The following is an 18,871-nucleotide window of genomic DNA, read 5'->3' as shown; positions in this document are numbered from 1 at the left end:
AACGATTTGATTTCACTTTCTTTGTGCTGGAGTGCAGGCGTCTGTAACTAAGTGCATGTAATGTGGCCCCCTATAAGCCAAAACACAACATTTCAGTAAACATAACTACCTCTCAGTAAACACAGCATTTCAGAAATGTTGTTGTGATTTGGTGAAATATGACCCTTTCTGAAATATGGTTAAGTTTTCTGAAATGTAGTTGGGGGCCAACGTTCAATTTACTTGAGTGGACAAACGTACTTTACTTTAACATTTCCATTCCATGCTGCTTAATATTTCTAATGCACCACAATTAATAGGGAAATGTTTTTTTTTTAAAATTCCATCTGTAATCTTTATTTCCCAGATGCTGAGTAGATTAAGATTTTGGACAGAAAACAAATAAGAAGCTTATAATAAGAATATGATGCACTGTTATAGATTAAACCACCCAGCGATATAGTTAAACCCAGCCTAACACACCCACAACAACTACAACAGTGATATATATCTTAACTCATAAGTTATAACATAAATCCATATAATAGAATGGGGCCATGTTTTCTGCAATTACACAAAAAGTAAACAAGTCACGCTTTCAACACAGGGCCTATCAAGGGATTACTAGGCCTACTTTTAGTTATAATTAGAGCACTTTCCCCACCACTGTTTTGAAGTATATTCCTCTTTTGATGTATATTTGTCTTTCTCAAGCAGGGAAAAGGGTCATTTAATGTATCATCTCTGTCCCTGGAGGCTTTTTAAACAATGAAGGTAAACAGTGAAAGCGTGAGTGCGGACAAATCAGGTGAAACAACTGTTAGTCATTCGGTCCAGTGATTAATCATCAGTGAATTTAATAGTGAAGTTGGCCATACTCTCTGTTTCATTGGCATCATGACGCAACAGTTCAAATGTTATAAAGCTATTGTTTACAGTGGTGTAATGTCACTAAGCACAAGTAAGAGTGTTTTTTAGTTTATGCAATTTCTGCTTCCCTACGCTCATTTAGACATTAGAGACCATTTAAGCAAAATGTAAATAAACACATAAATGATGATGATGATAATGATGATGTGTTATTGTAGATTCAGTAATAGTCAATAAAGTAACTGATATTTGCTCCATCATCTTCATCAGCCACAACATTAAACTGGTGAAGACATTCATGTATCACCACTCACATTTCAGTTCACAAAGGCCATTCTGCACGATGAGTTCTTTTATTTTTGGGACTTAAGGTATATGTTGATGCTAACACTCACGTACTTTTGCAGGACCTTACTCATCTAACAGAGTGTTTCTACATGGTGGTTTCACTCCCACTTTTACTTTGGTAAAAGACCTGAGTACTTCATCCACCGGTGGTTGTTTAGTTTTGCAAAAACAGATGTATTTATTTGTTTATCAAACAGAGATGGATAGTAAACATAGTTACATAAAACCACCGTGTCACATGTTGTGTGAACAGGGCCTCAGCTGAAGCTCATCTATCCTTCCAGTCTGTTTGTCATCGTGAGTTTTGTGCCGGCCAATCCAGGCAACGAGTAAAATTATGTAAGGTGTTCATTTTATTTCATCCCCAGCCCTCAGTGGAGGTGTTACTATCGCCTGATCACTGGATACTGCCGTTCTTTTTGACTGTGATACACGTACATCCCATAAGCTTAATTCTTCAGTTGGCAACAGTGAAGCACGTTGAGTTCTCAGTTGTTCGACAGCTTTGTGACAGGGACGTTCTTTGTCAGTAATGTTCTCACAAATTGATATGTTGACTTGAACCTTGCAGATGACGGCAACTATGAACAGCGGACTGTCACAAGGTGTGCCACAGTCTTGCTGTATTATTAAGCTGGAGCCACACCTTAGTTTTATCTGGTCTGTTTTATTTGAGCTTAGCAACTATGAGTCACAGCGGTCGATGGTAAAGCAATGATATGAAGCGTGAGAGTCATACATCTGGTTTCTGCCTGTCTGAAAACTGACTGTAAGGTTACCAAACAGATTGCAACAAAGTACCATGTAAATAAACATCCCCCTTATTCGCTTTATTTCCTGGAATTGTGACTTCCTTTTTTCATTTAGATGCATTTGAGCAGAAAAAACTAAAGATGAGTCACAGCCGCAATAAAGTTGTTAAATCAGCAAATCATTTCCCTCGAGGAAAGCAGATCAAACTCAAGTTTACATTGAACTGGATGCAGGAGGCAGTCGTCACATCCTTTTCTAGAGCAATAATACCACACTGTAGGGTTAGTTTATTACAAGTAAAAAATCTGCATCCTGAAAATGTACTTAAAGAATTAAAAGTAGATTATTCAATGCAAAAAATGTCCCCTGTGACTGAAGCTATCATATATTAACTAACTGATTGATTCTTTGTTTTGTTTTTTAAACTCTGAATATAGTGAGATGATAGTGAGAAACAAAACCTTCACACTGAACCTCAGACGATTAAAAACACATTCAAACTGTTGAAAAGAAAAGCTGCAAATCTTCACATCTGTAAAGGTGCAACCACCAAATGCTTTCAAATGAGCAATGATGAAACAATGACAGGTGACAGTTGAGTTTAGTCTGCAAATATACTGATGTTGGTCAAATAACTGTAGTGAAATAGAAAGTACAACATCTCCCTCAGAAATGTGGCGCAGTTAGAGTATAAAATGGTCGTGAGAAGAAAAGACTCAGGTAAAGTCAACATCGCTTTAAGTACTTGAGTTATTGACTTAGTTCTGGTCCGTTGCATGAGGTAAAAACTATTGAAGTATGAACGCTGGTTTCATCTTCCATCTTCTCCCCATTACCTGAATAATCAACTTTTTACGCTTGAGCAAATATTTCTTCGCATTTTTCCCGGATCAGTTCACACCTTCAATCTCACAGTGCATTTGAAGAAACCACCAATCAATTTCACTGACTTTGTGAACTTGATTTTTACATTACAATCTAAAAAGCAATGAAGTAGATGAATCTTATAAGTATAAACATCTAAAAGATGACATAGATTCTGACTCACCATTCCCACTGAGGCTGTGTTGATCATAGACGTTTTCATCTCTGGTGTACCTCCTCGTCTGTGCAGGTGATCTGCTCTGTTCAGATGTTAGAAAGTATTAAGGCATATATTCACAGGCACCGCCCTGAAGTATGGCAGATTCTCCTTTCCATTGTAGGTAAATGCAGGTTACAAACAAGACAAAGAGATGAGTCAAGAGGGAGTATGACACCACAGGGTGTGTGCAGAAGAGAGGTGCAGGTAGCCTGGCTGTGACATGCGGGACCAGAGAGGAGAGGCAAAGTGCATTTAGCTGTTTAATTATCTACTGAAGAGATAAGTCTCTTCATGGGATGTGAGGGGGACATTCTTGTTTTAGAAATCTGCTTGACAGATTTTATGTATAATGTGTTATTTGACATCAGCGTGGATTTTTTTTTTTTTTTTTTTAAGGATGTTGCAACATTTCATGGTAACTCCCTGAGTCAGACCCTGAAATCCCTGCCCAGTTCAGAGGGAGAGCGACAGAAAATCAGCCTAAAGGTTGTTGGCTCAGTGTGTGTGTGTGTGTGTGTGTGTGTGTGCATTTATGTGTGTGTGCGTCAGAGAGAGAGAGTGATTGCATCAGAGAGCGAGAGTGGCAACCTTGTTCATGACTACTGTCTCATGCGTCAGCCAACTGTCTGTTTGCGATAAATCTCTGAAACCATGCTACATGCCAAAAAAAGTGGGGGGGTTCACATGCTCACACATGAACATAGAAATAGATACAAACACGACAGAGGCTTCAGAAGAAGTGTAGCAGTGGGTATTTGGGGACGTAAAAGGCCCCACACTTGACCCTGAGGCTGAAACAGATATTTGGCAGGTGGACCAGCGATCACAGGAGCTGCTGCCGGCTCAAAGACTCAAACTGAACTTCAGCATTATTTCCTCGCTTGATACAGAGCGAGGCTGCCATTCTTCTGTCCTGCCACAACAGACCCACTCTGACTCTCGTCTGCTCAGTCGTGACACACACTAAAATGAGAAAAAAACTATTTAAATTGCTTCACTAATGTCGCTGCGTTTTGATGAAATGCTAATTTTACCAATAACTTTCCAACAAAAAAATGCTTTGTTCACGAATAATGTCAGTTTGTCTCACACATATATATTGTGTTTTGTTTTCACACCATATTGACATGAACAAATAGGTTTATTTAAAGATCGCAATGAAAAGTAAAAAAAAAATTTTTTAAAAATAACACCACCCACATCCCATCCATCACCAGGTTAAGTCACATCTTATAAATCATAGCATCATGACACAGTAAATGTTGGCAGAGTGTGTTTCTGAAAACCACAGACATGTTGAAACATTCCTTGAGTTTCAATTTTCTATTCATGCTTTTGCTCTCGTTAGGTTCTGAATTAGGAATTAGGAAAAGATTGTTTTTTGGCTTAAAACACCTGTTTTGGGACTTCTCCTCAAAATGTAATTTTTGAGCACAAATTGTAATTGTCTCCTTTAAATCATCCAGTGGTTTGTTATGAATAAACTTGTGAATGTTGAAAAGCAGGCTTGAACCACAGCTTCTCACATGTAAATTCACCACCATCCCTGGAACATCTGGATACGCCAGTCGGGTCATAAACATGCAACCTGAACGTGACATGACTCAATATGGCAGATAGTCTATGACATGTACACATGTGAACGTATCGGTGGTTCACAGAGCAGCAAACATTTTATCCTGGCAGCTGGGCTGACTATTAGATTAACAGACTGATTCCGGATTTCTTTATAGACACTTAGTGTAGCTCTCAAAGTTTGTTTAATTTTTTTCCAAACACATACAATATGCCATATTTTTAACCACGATGTTACTGTAGCTTTACGTGTTCACACTTCAAACAGGCTCTGGCCTCTACAGGGGCCCCTGATCCTTTTCACCTTCAGATCTGTACGAGGTAGACCTGATCAGTAATCGGGCCCAAAGTCCACACAGTTTTTGCTTTGACCACTGTTACTATTTTTCTGTTCACCAGCTTGTGTGTCGCTCTGCTGTCTGGTGCCGTGCAGGTAGTTTATGGAGGGATTTTGGACCAATACATCACGCAAAAGGAAATGTAAGACATAGAACAGTACAGAATATCAGATATAGGGATAAATCAGAAGACCTATGTGAAATGGAATAAAATATATTCTTGTCAGAAGGATGTACAGCATAGCGATGAAAAGAATATACTGTAATGTAAACAGGTTGTGCAGGAGTCGTAATGTGAATGCTAAAAGAGAACCAGTTGTGGAGGTGAGAACAGGATGTAGACAGCAAGCTAATGTTCATAAATACATCATCCTGTGAAGTTTTGACAGCTTGTAAACAATATTAAAATGATTATATATGTACAGATCTGACAAGTTAACATGAACAAATTTGTATTTCTTTCGTTTGCCAAAAAGTCACGCACACTGCAGACAGGTACATGCAGTGTGTCATCCTACACAGTGGAGTCGGTGCACTGCGTCCAGCCTGGGGCCCTTTGCTGCATGTCGTCCTCCATTCTGTCCCCTGATTCCTGTCACTCTCTGAACCATCCTGTCAAAAAAAAACCATACCAAAATAAAAAAGAGCTAGGAGGATACGAAGTCAGAGAACTGATCCGAGTTTGTTTTGCCGACTGAATCTTAATCTGACAACCTCATCTATTTGTTTGCCAAACCTGAGCGCTGAATCCACCGTGACACTGAAGATTTACAGCCCGCATGTGAGTGATCATCGTTCATTACGCCCATATGTGATTGTTCAGCGTCTCATTACGAAGCATTACTCTGCCACTGTAACCGTCTTCATTCTTCTGGGAAGACATTTGTTCACACTCAGCTATGGGATCATTAGGGGAGGTCAGGCATGTCGAGCGATGAAACCTGACTCTCGGATGTCGTTACAGTTCAGCCCAAAAAAATGTTAAATGGGTTTGAGGTCAAGAGGTTGTTCAGGCCAGTCAAGGTCTGTCAGACCAGTCAGAGACGTCGTTATGGACCTGGCTTTGTGCGTGGGGGCAATGTCATGTTGAAACAGGAACAGGAAAACGTTGATCACCCATGTTAAACACAAAACAAAACACTACTGTTTCATCATTATTATCATATACTGTAGGCAAAGGAAGTGCAAAGCTGAAAACATTAACAACAAAATCAGACCAGAAGTATGTCCAATGTCTATGTAATCTATCTTTATCTAGGTGTACCTAATAAAGATAGTTTATCAGGTAAAACTAAGTCAGCATACAACATCCCTCCAATAAACCCCGCCTTAACGAAGGCTTTAATGTTCACTTTAACACACATAACCACTGTGTTGCAGTTTCATTTAACAGTGTTTCATCCTCAGAATATCTTCCCACCAACCATGTCTCATAAAAACACAGGTAAACATGAGCTGGAGGGCTAAAAACCAAATCTAAAACTTGTCACAACCTCCTCACGTCAGTGCTGTGTGAGCGTCCTCGGTTGAGAAAATAAACCTGTTGGTAGGACAAACATTGCCTGTCATGGGTGTGTCTGTTGCCAAGGTGCCAGAAATACAAGTCGGTTGAGTTTTCTTTAATGTATTCTGCTGTGCTGCAGTGGGAAAGGTTGTGCTGAATGGACAAAAGATGAAGGCGTCGATATCACACCGCCCCCCTGTGGAAGCACAGGGCAAATACTGAGTGCAGGTTTGGAACGAGTGACTCTCCAGTGGGGGGAGAGGAACACTGAGCCCATCGTCACAGAAAAAACACTGTGAATTGAGGATTGTGGATTATTGCGGTGGATTATTTGGACTGAGATCCAAACGTGAAGCTCTAAAAAATGTTTAATTTGATATTTTTATCAACTTGGTAAACAGTGGCTTCTAATGTTGAGACCAGGCAAAGTTTTAAAAAAAAGTACCCAAAAGTCAATATCAGTTTGGTAAAAGTGTCGGCCACACAACAAATACGGAATAAGGAAATGTGTATTTTTGGGGGGACCAAAGATATTCACAAAACACAAAATAAAATGTAATAATATCCCTAACTAACTGTGAGTAGTGACTTATTATCAGACTCAATTTTCTGTTTTTTATTACCAAAATCAATGTTTCTTAATCCTGCATATAGAAATTTTTGTAAATATGCTATTTTGGCTCTGATTTGTCCAGCATTTTTCAAAGTGACTAGTAACTAGTAACAAGTTAGCAAATAAATGTAGTGGAGTAAAAGTACAAAAATTGTGTACCAGATGTAGTGGCGTTCAAGTATTAGGTAGAAATGGAAACACTCAAGGACAGCACACGTTCCTGAGTTTGAGTAAATGTACTAGTAAAAAAGACAAAACTCAAACTCACTTAGGTCAATTTATTATTCCTGACTTTTCTCTATTCATTGCTCTCTTTCTTTTTTAGCAAAATACTATAATTTTACCTCTTTAAGCCTCTAAAAAATATTCAAATGAAATAATCAGAGGAATGAAAAAAACCCTCACTACTACAACTTCTCAACTGCTAGAAATGGAACGAGAGATTGCTTCATCTTAAGGAGTCACAAGCAACATAAATGGTTGGGAAATACCTACGTAATAATGACATCATGTGATAGCACTATTAAAACAGGTTGAGTAAGAAGACGTATTTGTCTTTGTCATTATTTAAGGGTGAGTGTTTCACAAGTTAATAAGGGAGAGAAAGACAGCACGAAGAGGGTTCACTGGCCTCAGAGAAGAGGCTAAAATAACACACAGGCTAACTCATCATCATTAGAGTCAGACTGAGTGCAGCATTGAACCCCTGCTGCTTGAATTATATCATAACACTGAGACACTGCAGCGACATCATCACAAACAATCAGGGAATACGTGGACTCATCTCAGCGTTATTAACATATGACAAGTATATATGTACAATTTATACATCCATAAAAACAGCTTCAATGACTTCAGAGAAATATTTCACAACATATTCAAATGTAAGTGTTGTACGATAAATAAAGAACACCTGACTGAGACGAGCCTTGATGGATTAGCATTATTAAAAAAAAAACAAAAAAAAAAAAACAAGTTTCTAATCTAAAATAAAAAGAGAGAGAGATCCATCTTGTTATAGTCAGAAAGGAGAGGAGCTGATGCATAGAAACACATAATAAAATAACTCCATGACAGGCTGATGTGGACGGATGTGACTCCTAGTACACCCCGGGGCTGTTACGGATCCCGCAGCAGAGCACCATGGTGAAGATCATCTCGAAGATCTGAACAGGGGGGTGGGAAAACAGAACAGTTTAATTCAATGACGCCGCCTCTATTCAGGCACCTGCGTCCTTATCGCAGCTTATAAAGAGAGCAGGGAAATGTTGTTCACGAGTCTTTTCACACCACAGCTGTGTGACACATCCGTCTTACGCCTTTTTAATCCGACACTCACCATGATGACGGCAACCACCAAGGCAGCCAGTCCAATCAGGTAGAGCTTCTCGGAGAACAGCTCGATCAGTTTAGTGTGACAGCTCTGAGGGGAGACGGAGGCAGAAGAAAGACCAAATGAGAACATCGTCCTCCTCTCGCTGTGCACGCACTGTAATCGATTACATGCAATGGAGAGCCGGGTGTGCTGTCAAAACAGGGCGCTGAAAATAAGCTGCCTCTGACCGCAAAACTCTGAATAATTAATTATATAAAATGTGATCTTTATAGCAACATAACATAAAATGATTTTTTTTTCTTAAAAAGTATGTAAGTATGAGTTACTTGGGTCAATACAGCATCAATACACAACTTAATCCTGGACCCAGACAGTGTGTTGTTTTGATCCAATGTTGATGCTATTTTTTACAGTTGGATCCAAAGTTGTGCACCATTGCAATCTACTGTTACTTATTGGTAATAACATGTGCATCTGTTGTGGTTTTGGGAGTCATATCCACATCGTTTTGAAAAAGTAACAACACATTTTAGACCAGTGGTTTTCAAACTTTAGGTTTCAAAGGGCTGAAAACTCTTTAAAATAGCCCCTAGAACACGCATACTCACTCCCAAAGGTTTCCCTAAAGGTTTTTAAAGGACTTTTTAGGGGATAGAATTTGCATATGCATTATAAAATGAATGGAACAATAGAGATACAAAACGACAAAACTAACACGGGCAACCCATTGCCACTAGATACAGTAAAGTTACAGCAATAGCAATACCAAGTTTATTTATATAGCACATTTCGTGCACAGGGGCAGTTCTGTGTATTCTACATAACTAACAGCAAAAGGAAGCAAGATGTATACACTTCATATAATTAAAAGAAAGTGAAAGTACAAAGAAAAACATGGAGTGAAGTAAAAACAAAGCAGATGTAAGCCTTGACTGTGTGTGTATCAGTGCGCAACATTATCCAGGTATATATAGAGAGAGAGGCATATATTGTCATATTGCAGTTTCACGATCAGCGCTATGTGTTTAATGTTTGGTTACATGCCATAATTCATCATTCCTTGGACCGATGATAAGTTCAAGAAGCCCGGAATTTTAGTGTTTGTCCCTCTTTCCAAACATGCTAATATTCCAAATGTGGTATTGAGTTATTGTGAAGTTAAGTAAGGATCTGAGTTTACCTGAGAGCCTGTCAAGAAATCTGTTGGAGACTTTCTGGGACACAAGGTGCCGGCGATTTGTCTGAAGAGCGCAGTGTCATCTCCTTTACCGCAGCAGTCGAGCTGTGGAGGAAACCAAGAGCAGAAACAAAGAGTTCAGCGAGAGCTGTCCACGAAACATGATCAGAACTGAGTTTCTGCCACGTGAGAGATTTTCCATCATGACGTACCGTGTTGTGAAAGACATCCAGCACCTTGATGGCAGCGTCTTTACTGGGGGATCCCGAGACGTCCACAGCCTTGATGTACGCAGAGTCGTAGAAGTTGATCAGTTCTTTCGAGATCTGTGAGAACAAATGGAGCAGGTTCATGGGAACAGGGGCGGAAAAATCAGTGAGCAAACAACTCAGTGAAATGAAGGCGAGCGTGTGTTGCTCACTGTGTCTCTGTTCATGAAACCCCAGATCGCTGCAGCCACTTCGCAGGCGAAGAGGATCACCAAGAAGAAGAAGAACTAGGGAGAGAAAACAAATTAACTGATTAAAACACATTCAAACAAAGAACAACTGCTGGTTAACAGTGAGAAAGGAGAGATACTCACTGTCCCCAACAGGCACTGAGATTCCTGAATGGCACCGTAACATCCGAGGAAGCCCACCAGCATCATCACAGCCCCGACAGCTATCAGTATGTAGACACCTGTAAACACACACACACAATCATTTGTTAGCTCAGACAGATGGGTCATCGTGGTGACACTGTGTCCTCGAGACCACAAGGGGGCAGCACAGCCGGGGCAGTGTGTGCCTGCTGCCCTCTCATTGATCCACACATCGTTCGGTAATGGACTTCCTGGATGTTTCTCTTGCCTTCCCTGTGCGATGACATGACATTATTGACATCCTGGAGATGAACAACCCCCAGATCCTGAGAGAGGCAGGGAGAGGGAGGCGGGGGCTGACACTGTCCAGGACAGGAAATGCCTTCCAGACACCACCAACCCCCCACAATCCCTCTCTGCACTGAACCCTGACCTCGAGCACTGTGCTTCCCCAGGAAACAGAGGGAACTTTGTGAATACAAAGACAATCCACCTACATATACACGCACACACATATCAGATTAAACTGATACAAAGATAATTCACTGGGAAAATGTTTAACAAATGCAATCAAAAATCAATTTGCTGACAAAAGAACCCCAAAACAAAACAAAAACACATTTTACACGACTTTGAACGGCAGACAGAAGAGTTCAACAGGCTCCGGTGCAGGTAGGACTGCTGCTGCTGCTGCTGCAGGAAAAAGTCAATGAATAGCAATAAAGCTCCAGTTACAGCAGAGCTCTGGCTTAAGTTTCATGCAGCTTAAAGGAAAATGTTGTGTACACACAGCGATGGTTCAAAAAATATCTATTGTACCAGCTGTATGGTGGGTTTAATTTAGAGCACAAAGACCGTGACATAAAGGCATTCATTAATATAATGGACAACAGATGGCATCATAATGTGATGTCAGTCTACTCAAGACTTCTCTAAATGCATCTGTCACTGGTCTTAAACAGTAAAAACTGCATAAGCTGAGGAAAATGATACACAGTTTTGGCTATTACGTTATGAGCAGCGGTGGAAGAACAATTCAGCTCCCTTGTTTCAACCAAAGAAGTAATAACAAACTACAAACACACTAAATTACAAGATGAAGTCCTGCATTCGAGTTTTGTCGGTAGAAATGTACAGCATTTATTTGTTCAAATCAAAAGTAACTCTATATGTAGCCTCTTTCAGAATTACTCATGCTATCATATTGTTGGTTTTATTTATTTATTGTTGTTGGCTGCTTGGAAAGAGAAGCCATCAAGTATTCATTTTACTCCTGTACATAAACATGAATCGCACCTATTCAAGTGGTGGCCTGTGGGCCGATTGCTGCCCTTTAACAACCTCTTTCCAGCCCTTTTGATCATTTTGTTGGTAGGATGATTACCCTCTTCATAAGTTGTGTCTGTTGCTGAGCACAAAAATACTATTATTTCATTAAAAAAGTGGATTTTACAAGAATCAAAATGACAACCTTCTTCTTCTTCTTTTTAATGAATTGTTTGTATTATACATGTTTCTTTTTCAGTTGTAGAAATGAATAAAGAAAAGGAGAAAATAAAAGACGTAGTATTAAATGTTTTAACACAATTTAAATTCCAAGCTTCACAGGTCAGACAGGGAATGTAAAAGTCTGCCCCACTCAGCACTTCATTTTTTTCCCCCCTATCTGGCTCTTCTTTAAAAGTACCTGAGTACACCTTAAGACCACGTTACCCACAATGCATAAGACGTGACTGTTCAGTCAGAGATTCACTTGTGTTATGCTAGTAGTGGCTAATGTAGCTTTCAGCTAAAGCCTCCAGGAAGAGAGCCAGGATTAGAGGCCAGTTTTCATAGTGTTCAAACTGTGTAATTAAAACATCGTGTGATGCACTACAGCCCAAGAACTTTTCCCATAAGCTTACACTATGAAAGAAGAAGTGGCTGCAAAATGTGAAATTTTTTGGGCATCACAACTCCTGCAGAACGACTTGTTTGACGATCATGCAGGAGGTCTGTTTTGTACTTGAAATCTTGGCTGTAAAAAAAGTGTAGCTGTCCATCAAAGCTAGTGAAGTAAAAAGTTACATCTGTCTCTGTAAATCATAGTCATGGAGAAGTAAAGCAAAAAGTAAAAAATAGTCAAGAAAAGAGCAGTACTCTGGTAGATATGCATAATTATATGTTCTATTCCACCACTAGTTATTGGTCACGTTTCAAATTGTTTAATTTATTTATCTACATGTATTTATAACTTACAGTATCTATTGTTTAAAGTGTGTGTTTGTGTAAGTTAAAGGCAGCAGTAAGAGACTATTTTCAGAAACTTGACAAAGCAATCTCATGTCAAGGTCCATTCAGTAGCTGTTCTGCAGTTTATCATAGCGCATGATCTTGATGCCTGTATTTCTTGTCGAGCACTTTAAGAACATCGGGCCTTTCTGCACTTTGTGAATGGACCTTGATGTACTGTTTTAATATGTAGCCTATATATGGAGGCCAAAACACTTGCTCCTATAATGGGATTCTGTTTGTTTCATCCAAGTGACTAAAGGAAGTGCTGGTTAGAGGTTGTTTGGCTCCACTCCAACAGAAATTGATAAACATCAGTAACATGCTCTGCGTAAATCGATCTAAAGGAGATAAAGTTCCAGGAAAGCTGTAGTTTGCTTGAGAATAATTTCATAATATCACCAAATCCTTGTAACGTCAGCAGTTCCAGTAACCCGGACCGCGACGGCCCAGAAAAGTTTAATCATTTGTGTCAGTGGCTGAAACACATTTACTGTAAAGTTTTGGGATGCTTGTGCTTTACCTGAGATTTGCCATTTGATGTCAATGTATAATTAAACATTAGATTCAGAGATGGAATATAACTAAATACATTTGCTTAAGTACTGTATTTAGGTACAATGTACTTGGTTATTTCCATTTTCTGCTGCTTTACACTCAAACTCCACTACATTTTGGAAGTTTTGAAGCACTTCAGTACTTGAATATTTCCATTTTTGTTACTTTATACTTCAAGTCCACTTCATTTTGGAGATAAATATTGTACTTTTTTACTCCACTAGGTATCATTGATTTTTTTTTTGTTTCTATTGCCAGATTAGTAGTGTAGCGGAGGTATAAAGTAGTAGAAAACAAAAATACTCATATGCTAATCATAATAAAACACCATCACAAAATACATTGTTAAAGAATAGTAGTTCCCAACACTTCTGGCTCCAACTAAAACCTAATCTAGGCCTCTCTTACATTTCCCCTCTCCACTGCTCAACTTGCTTCATGTAAATAATTGTTCGAGACCCATTGAGGTCAAAATATCCGCATTTTCAGGAACCGGCGAAATCAAACATCTGACAGTATATAAAGTCTTGGTCTCGCACTTAAGTAATGGATGTGAATATGTCATCCGCCACTGCTTTTAGCAAGACATTCTGGGAGCAGCCTCTTTCTGGGTTTTCTATTCTTACACGCATGCGAACAAAACACACGCAGCCTCTAATGTACTCTGACACAGCGGTCTATAAAAGGGACGGATGGGCCCTTTAAGAGGCTCTGACTCTGTCGAGATTCTCAGGCCACGAACACCGTCACACTGTACCTCACATATCACCCACAACCTTTCCCCACACACACATCGACGGCCTCTCTTTTCTCTATCTGCCTCAACTCAACACCCTCCTGCTCGCCTCCAACCCCCTTCGTCTTTCTCTTTCTCTTTCAGGACTTGATGTTTGCAATGTGGCAAAGCAGGCATTATTTCCACTGCCTTCCATTACTATGACAACACCCTTTGAGGTTTGAAGGCCATTGAGACTTTAAGGGAGACAGGCAATTTTATACCACCGGGGAAGTTCATTTATTTCTTGTCGCCCTGTGTAATCTCCTGAGGGGGAGAAAGGGAGGTGGGGGGGGGTGGGGTGAAAACCAGCCAAAAGCCCCAGATGGACTTCTCCTCTCTTTTTCTCCTCCAGTATGGTAAAAAAGAAAAAAGAAAAAAAAAAAAGAAGAAGAAGCTGTGAAGCCGTGTTCACACCGTCGGGGCATGACACCACTCAACTGAGATGAACCCAGTGTACAGTATGTCTAAATGATGAGGGGAGGATTAATTATTAAAAAGCCTCCATATAAACATTTCCTCCTGTCGGCTTGTTAACAGGAAGAGTAAAAGGAGCAGATCAAGTATGCACTGTGTCTCCTGCAGGGAATAAATTAAAGTTATACAACATGAACGCCAACAGTAGCTTCAAGATTGCACAGAGGCAGTTGAGGAATGTGCAATATAAAAAGTTGGACAGCACTTTTAAAGTTAGATGAGAAGATTGGTAGCACTGTCATATTTGTATGCTAAACAGATGCTAAATAGGAAGCTTGATCCACCTGTGAGTGCCTTTAAAGCTCATTATTTAACATGCTATATCTTATTTTTTTCAAACCGTACTAAAGCCATACTTAGCACAGCATAACAACTGGAAATAGAGAAACCTGTGTACCAGCATCTCTTAAGTCATTTTCACGCTTTCTTTTTTGCACACATTAAACCAACAAGATACAGCCTGTTAATTTGCCACCGTTTGAGGTGCTGGTACTCAGATTTTGTTACCTACGGATGGAGCCAGGTCAGCTGCCGCCCCTCGTTCGCAGTCTTTATGCTGAGCTAAGCCGACCTGCCCTGGCTGTAGCTTCATGTTTACCACATGGACAAGAGAGTGGTATTGATTTTCTCATTTAACTCTTAAAGAAAGGTAAGCAATACAATTCCCAGGACGCAGAACTATTCCTTTGAATGTCAGTCGAAGTAGTTGAGGTGCCAGTTCAAGAGTAGAAATCAATCTAAATGGCAGCTGTTGAAGAAAATGAAAGTGGTGGGATTGTCAGCTGAAGTGTAATTACAATATTCAGATATGCTCAAAATGTCGCCCCCAACGTATTGATGTAAAAATTTAAATCAATAAAATATTCTATGCTACAACAGGCAGCCATAAACCACTGTACACAGTAATCTTCAGCAAATGTAATCTTAACTGTAACTAAACATAAAAATCTTCCTTTAAATGTGTCAAAAAGTGGAAAACTGGAATGTAATTTGAGGGTTGCATTGATATCACTGTCAATGGTTTTGAGTTTTTGGTTTAGGAAAATGATAATCTTATGAATGTCATCTTCTCTCAGTGTCAGGCCAGAATGTTAGCTAATGCATGAATTGAAAGTTTGTCCTCTGAGTACAAGGATTACAGAGAAAGGTGAGGTTATTCAAAGACTAAACGTTAAACTTGCATTTGTTGAAGTTGGTGTTGTGAAACTGAGAAGAACATGTAAGAGAAGTATAACCTATGGGGGAAAAAAGCATTCACAAAGCAACCAAACTTTTTCAACAATTTTAACAGTTTTGACTCAGGATTTGGTACATACAGTCTTCATGTCTTGGTGACCATTGAAAGTGGAGGTCTGGCCCTCTGCCCATTCATTCAGATCGAGGCCTGTTTTTGAAAGCCCGAAATAACCGCCCGGGGGCATCGCCAAGATGGCTGCCGAGTGGCAAGACTTGCCTAAAAAGACTGTTGGTCTAGTCCCCTCCCTTCAAGTGTGGACTTCTTGGCTACAGAAGAAGAGCGGTTTGATTTTCAGTTGAACTGTCGTGACGAAAACAGCCGAGATTTCTGTTTACGTGGAGGCATCGGCAGCAGTTCCAGTGTCAGCTCAAGATAAACAGTTGAAAGCAACACTCTCTCATTCACACAAACAGACTGACAGAGGATCAGATTTTTAAAAACCCAAAAGATTTTTTTGTTTATGACCATTTTCATGTTGGGAGATTTCCTGTTTAGACAAAGTGGTTTCAGCAGAGCCGAGCCGGTTTCAGCAGCTGTGTAGCTTCAGATGAGTGTTATCTCTTCGTGTACACTGATTCACACAATTTTATTTCAGACATCCATTTTTCCTTCCTTCACACCCTGCTAACCACAATTCAACCCTTTTTTTGTGTGTGTCTTTTGGGCATGAAATAAGGCAGAAAAAAGCTATTCTGGGCCAAAGCTCTGCATTATACATACAGTGTAAAACAAGCAAAACATGTCGTGTAAGAACCTCTGCCACTCTTACTGTACGTCCTTCAGCGTGAGAGACTGCAGCACTAACAGGACCAGACTACCACCAATAATGATTTCAAGCACTGGTTAAGAGGTAGGACGCTGTGTATTTTCGGCCTTACATAAATACCACTTTGGTGTGCCAGCATGCTAAAAACATCCACATCCAAACGCTAATTTGAGGGGTAATGTGCAGATGTACAAGGTTATTTGAATTATGCAAGGGCGTGTGTTCAAGGGAGGAGGAGGAATAAAAAAAAAAGAAACGCTCCCTTGATCTCGCCTGGGTGGGCCTCTCTTGCCGCCCTGCCTCTAAAATCACGAGTGTGCCTTCCTTCTATAAAAAGCCCCGGTTTGTATTCGCTCTGTATATTTACCGAGGGGTAAGTATGGGAGAGCAGCAGGAGCCCGAATGTAAATTAGTGGGCGCAACTAGAGTTCACCACCACAACAAACCCAGACGATGGACCTTTTAAAATGTTTAAATCATATCATGTATTGTAGGTTTTAGGGCCAATCTGCGGGTCGCTGAAGGAGACATGACGATGATTTATGACTGCAGTTCATGCACTGAGGGTCATAATGCTGCTCCTGTGATTTAGTTGAAACCTACAATACGTTTACATGGAGACACGGAGAGAAACAGGCTGAACTTTACAAAGTACAAAACTCTTGAAGATTCCTGAGGATCAAATACTTTTAAAGTGCGAGCGACAGAAGGCACGTGACGGCTGTATTTGTGCGCCGCGCTCAACTTGTTCTCTCTAGAGTTCTCCCACACATGCCTCAGCATCTGTGTGAAACATCTGGCCCCTCACAGCTATGGCTTTCTGACGTCGTAAACATGAATGTTGATCTGATTTAGAGAACGTCACCTCCAGCCTGCAATCGTCAGTGTCAGAGTGACAGTGAGTAAAAACACTGAGGTGTGGACGCCGGCTGTGCCACTCTTAAGTCGTGCGGCGGATTTACGCAGGTCCTGTTTCCTGCGCTTTTCTTAGAGGCCGCTCCTTTCCTACTATTTCTGGACATTACTCACACGGTCCCTACTGGGTGTGAAACACAGGTATTTCTATGAATTGAACTGTCATCTCTCTGCTAACAGGGAGCTTCCCGTCATGTGGTAAACGTGGTGAGTACGAGATGAGGAAACAGGGGCACAATGTGATGATGTAGCAATTTAAAGGAGGTGGAACGATTATCAAGAATGATATTTTAAGTAGCTCTGTAATAAATAGTTGACATAGTTTGTTGTATTATAGTAGATTGTACTGTGTGGGCTTGGAGAAGAAATTTAAACTCTGAATTTTACCATTTACAATATCAAAGCGGTAGTAATACAATCTCCAAGCTGTTCCCAGAGGACATTAAGGTCACAAGAACACTGCTGGAAGCTAGAAAAGTGGCGGGGTCCGCCACATATAAACAGTATGACATTGTGTTGTCCTTTAGCAAGTTTATTTGTTCAGTTGACCCAGTCGTGAAAACAAAGAGAGTTTGCTAATCTAGGCATGTTAGGCGCAGAAAATAAAAAATTGGTCAATGAAAATCTTTGTCTTCTGAATAAAATTTCTTCCCCGAATCTACATGGTGCACCTTTAAAATAATGTGTTACTAAATATCAGCACAAAGTGATGATGACGATGATGATGATGATGATGATGATGATGATGATGATGATGATGATGATGATGATGGTGGTGGTGGTGGTGGTGGTGGTGTTTCTGGACCACCAAGAAGCTACTTTTTAGTAAAATCTATAGTGACCAACTCCCAAAATACATATTTATAATGGCTCTGAGGGAACATACACACTTTTGTCACCGTAGATCTCTACAGGCGATGGTGTATACTCACTGATATAGAAGGTGCCCGGTGCCTGCTGGCCTTCAAACTGAAGTATGAGGAGGTTGCTGGTTTGACTGTCATGGCGGAGCCACAGGGCCACTCCTAAGATCACACCCCCGGCCAGCTGCACCCAGGAGAGAAAAAAAAAAGACCTTCATTATTTCCTTTCATGTTTTTTTTCCTTTACTTTGATAAAACGTTGGGGAGGATCAGAGTCATTAAAATGTCTGATATTCACAAGAGACGTAGCATCAATATTAAAACAAACCTGTAGTTATCAATTTTTAAGACTTTTTTCAAGAGAGAGCGCTGAGACTTCAGGGACGGCACAAGATCAAATCAGTGTCCAAACCTTTCTACTAAAGTCTCTCTGTGTGCGTGTCCAGCTCTCAGTGAACCGTCCCCTGCCCTTTAAGAGAAGTGACGAAGGGACATCCTGACACCTCGATGACCTTCAGCACGGACCATGTCCTCACAACAATGTGTCATTGTTTCTCCAGCACTGTGTTGTTCAACTTCACCTCCCCTGATCGCTCCTCTTCATTAAATCTCTGATAAATCAGAAATGTCCTGATAAACGTGTTGTCTTATAAAAGCTGATGGAGCAGAACTACTGATGGATCAGAACAACTTGTTCACATACTGACACTCCTTTTACATTCTGCCAGTGTTTATATCAAGTCATCTGCACTTTTAGTGCCATGAGTGCCCTCCATTGTTCTCAAAGAAACAGGAAACTGAATTCTCAACATGAAAAATAGCAAAACGAGGAAGAGAGGGCCGAGAGTT

General features: G+C 40.3%; 1 protein-coding gene across 1 annotated transcript in view; it reads right to left on the bottom strand.

The window, feature by feature from the left end:
- Positions 1-7,327: 7,327 nt before the first annotated feature.
- The window catches only part of LOC119025013 (secretion-regulating guanine nucleotide exchange factor-like), a 37,991-nt gene continuing 26,447 nt past the window's right edge, over positions 7,328-18,871 (bottom strand). Inside the window, exons 12-18 of the mRNA XM_037108287.1 lie at positions 18,092-18,206; positions 10,161-10,258; positions 9,999-10,073; positions 9,790-9,903; positions 9,581-9,682; positions 8,404-8,487; positions 7,328-8,230 (exon numbers count right to left, since the gene is read on the bottom strand). Of these exons, the coding sequence (XP_036964182.1) occupies positions 8,165-8,230; positions 8,404-8,487; positions 9,581-9,682; positions 9,790-9,903; positions 9,999-10,073; positions 10,161-10,258; positions 18,092-18,206 (654 nt within the window). The 3' untranslated portion in view covers positions 7,328-8,164. The remainder of the gene's footprint in view (positions 8,231-8,403; positions 8,488-9,580; positions 9,683-9,789; positions 9,904-9,998; positions 10,074-10,160; positions 10,259-18,091; positions 18,207-18,871) is intronic.

Source organism: Acanthopagrus latus, chromosome 8 (assembly GCF_904848185.1).
Source record: "Acanthopagrus latus isolate v.2019 chromosome 8, fAcaLat1.1, whole genome shotgun sequence".
Classification (NCBI taxonomy): domain Eukaryota; kingdom Metazoa; phylum Chordata; class Actinopteri; order Spariformes; family Sparidae; genus Acanthopagrus; species Acanthopagrus latus.
This window is presented reverse-complemented; position numbering and strand designations above follow the sequence as displayed.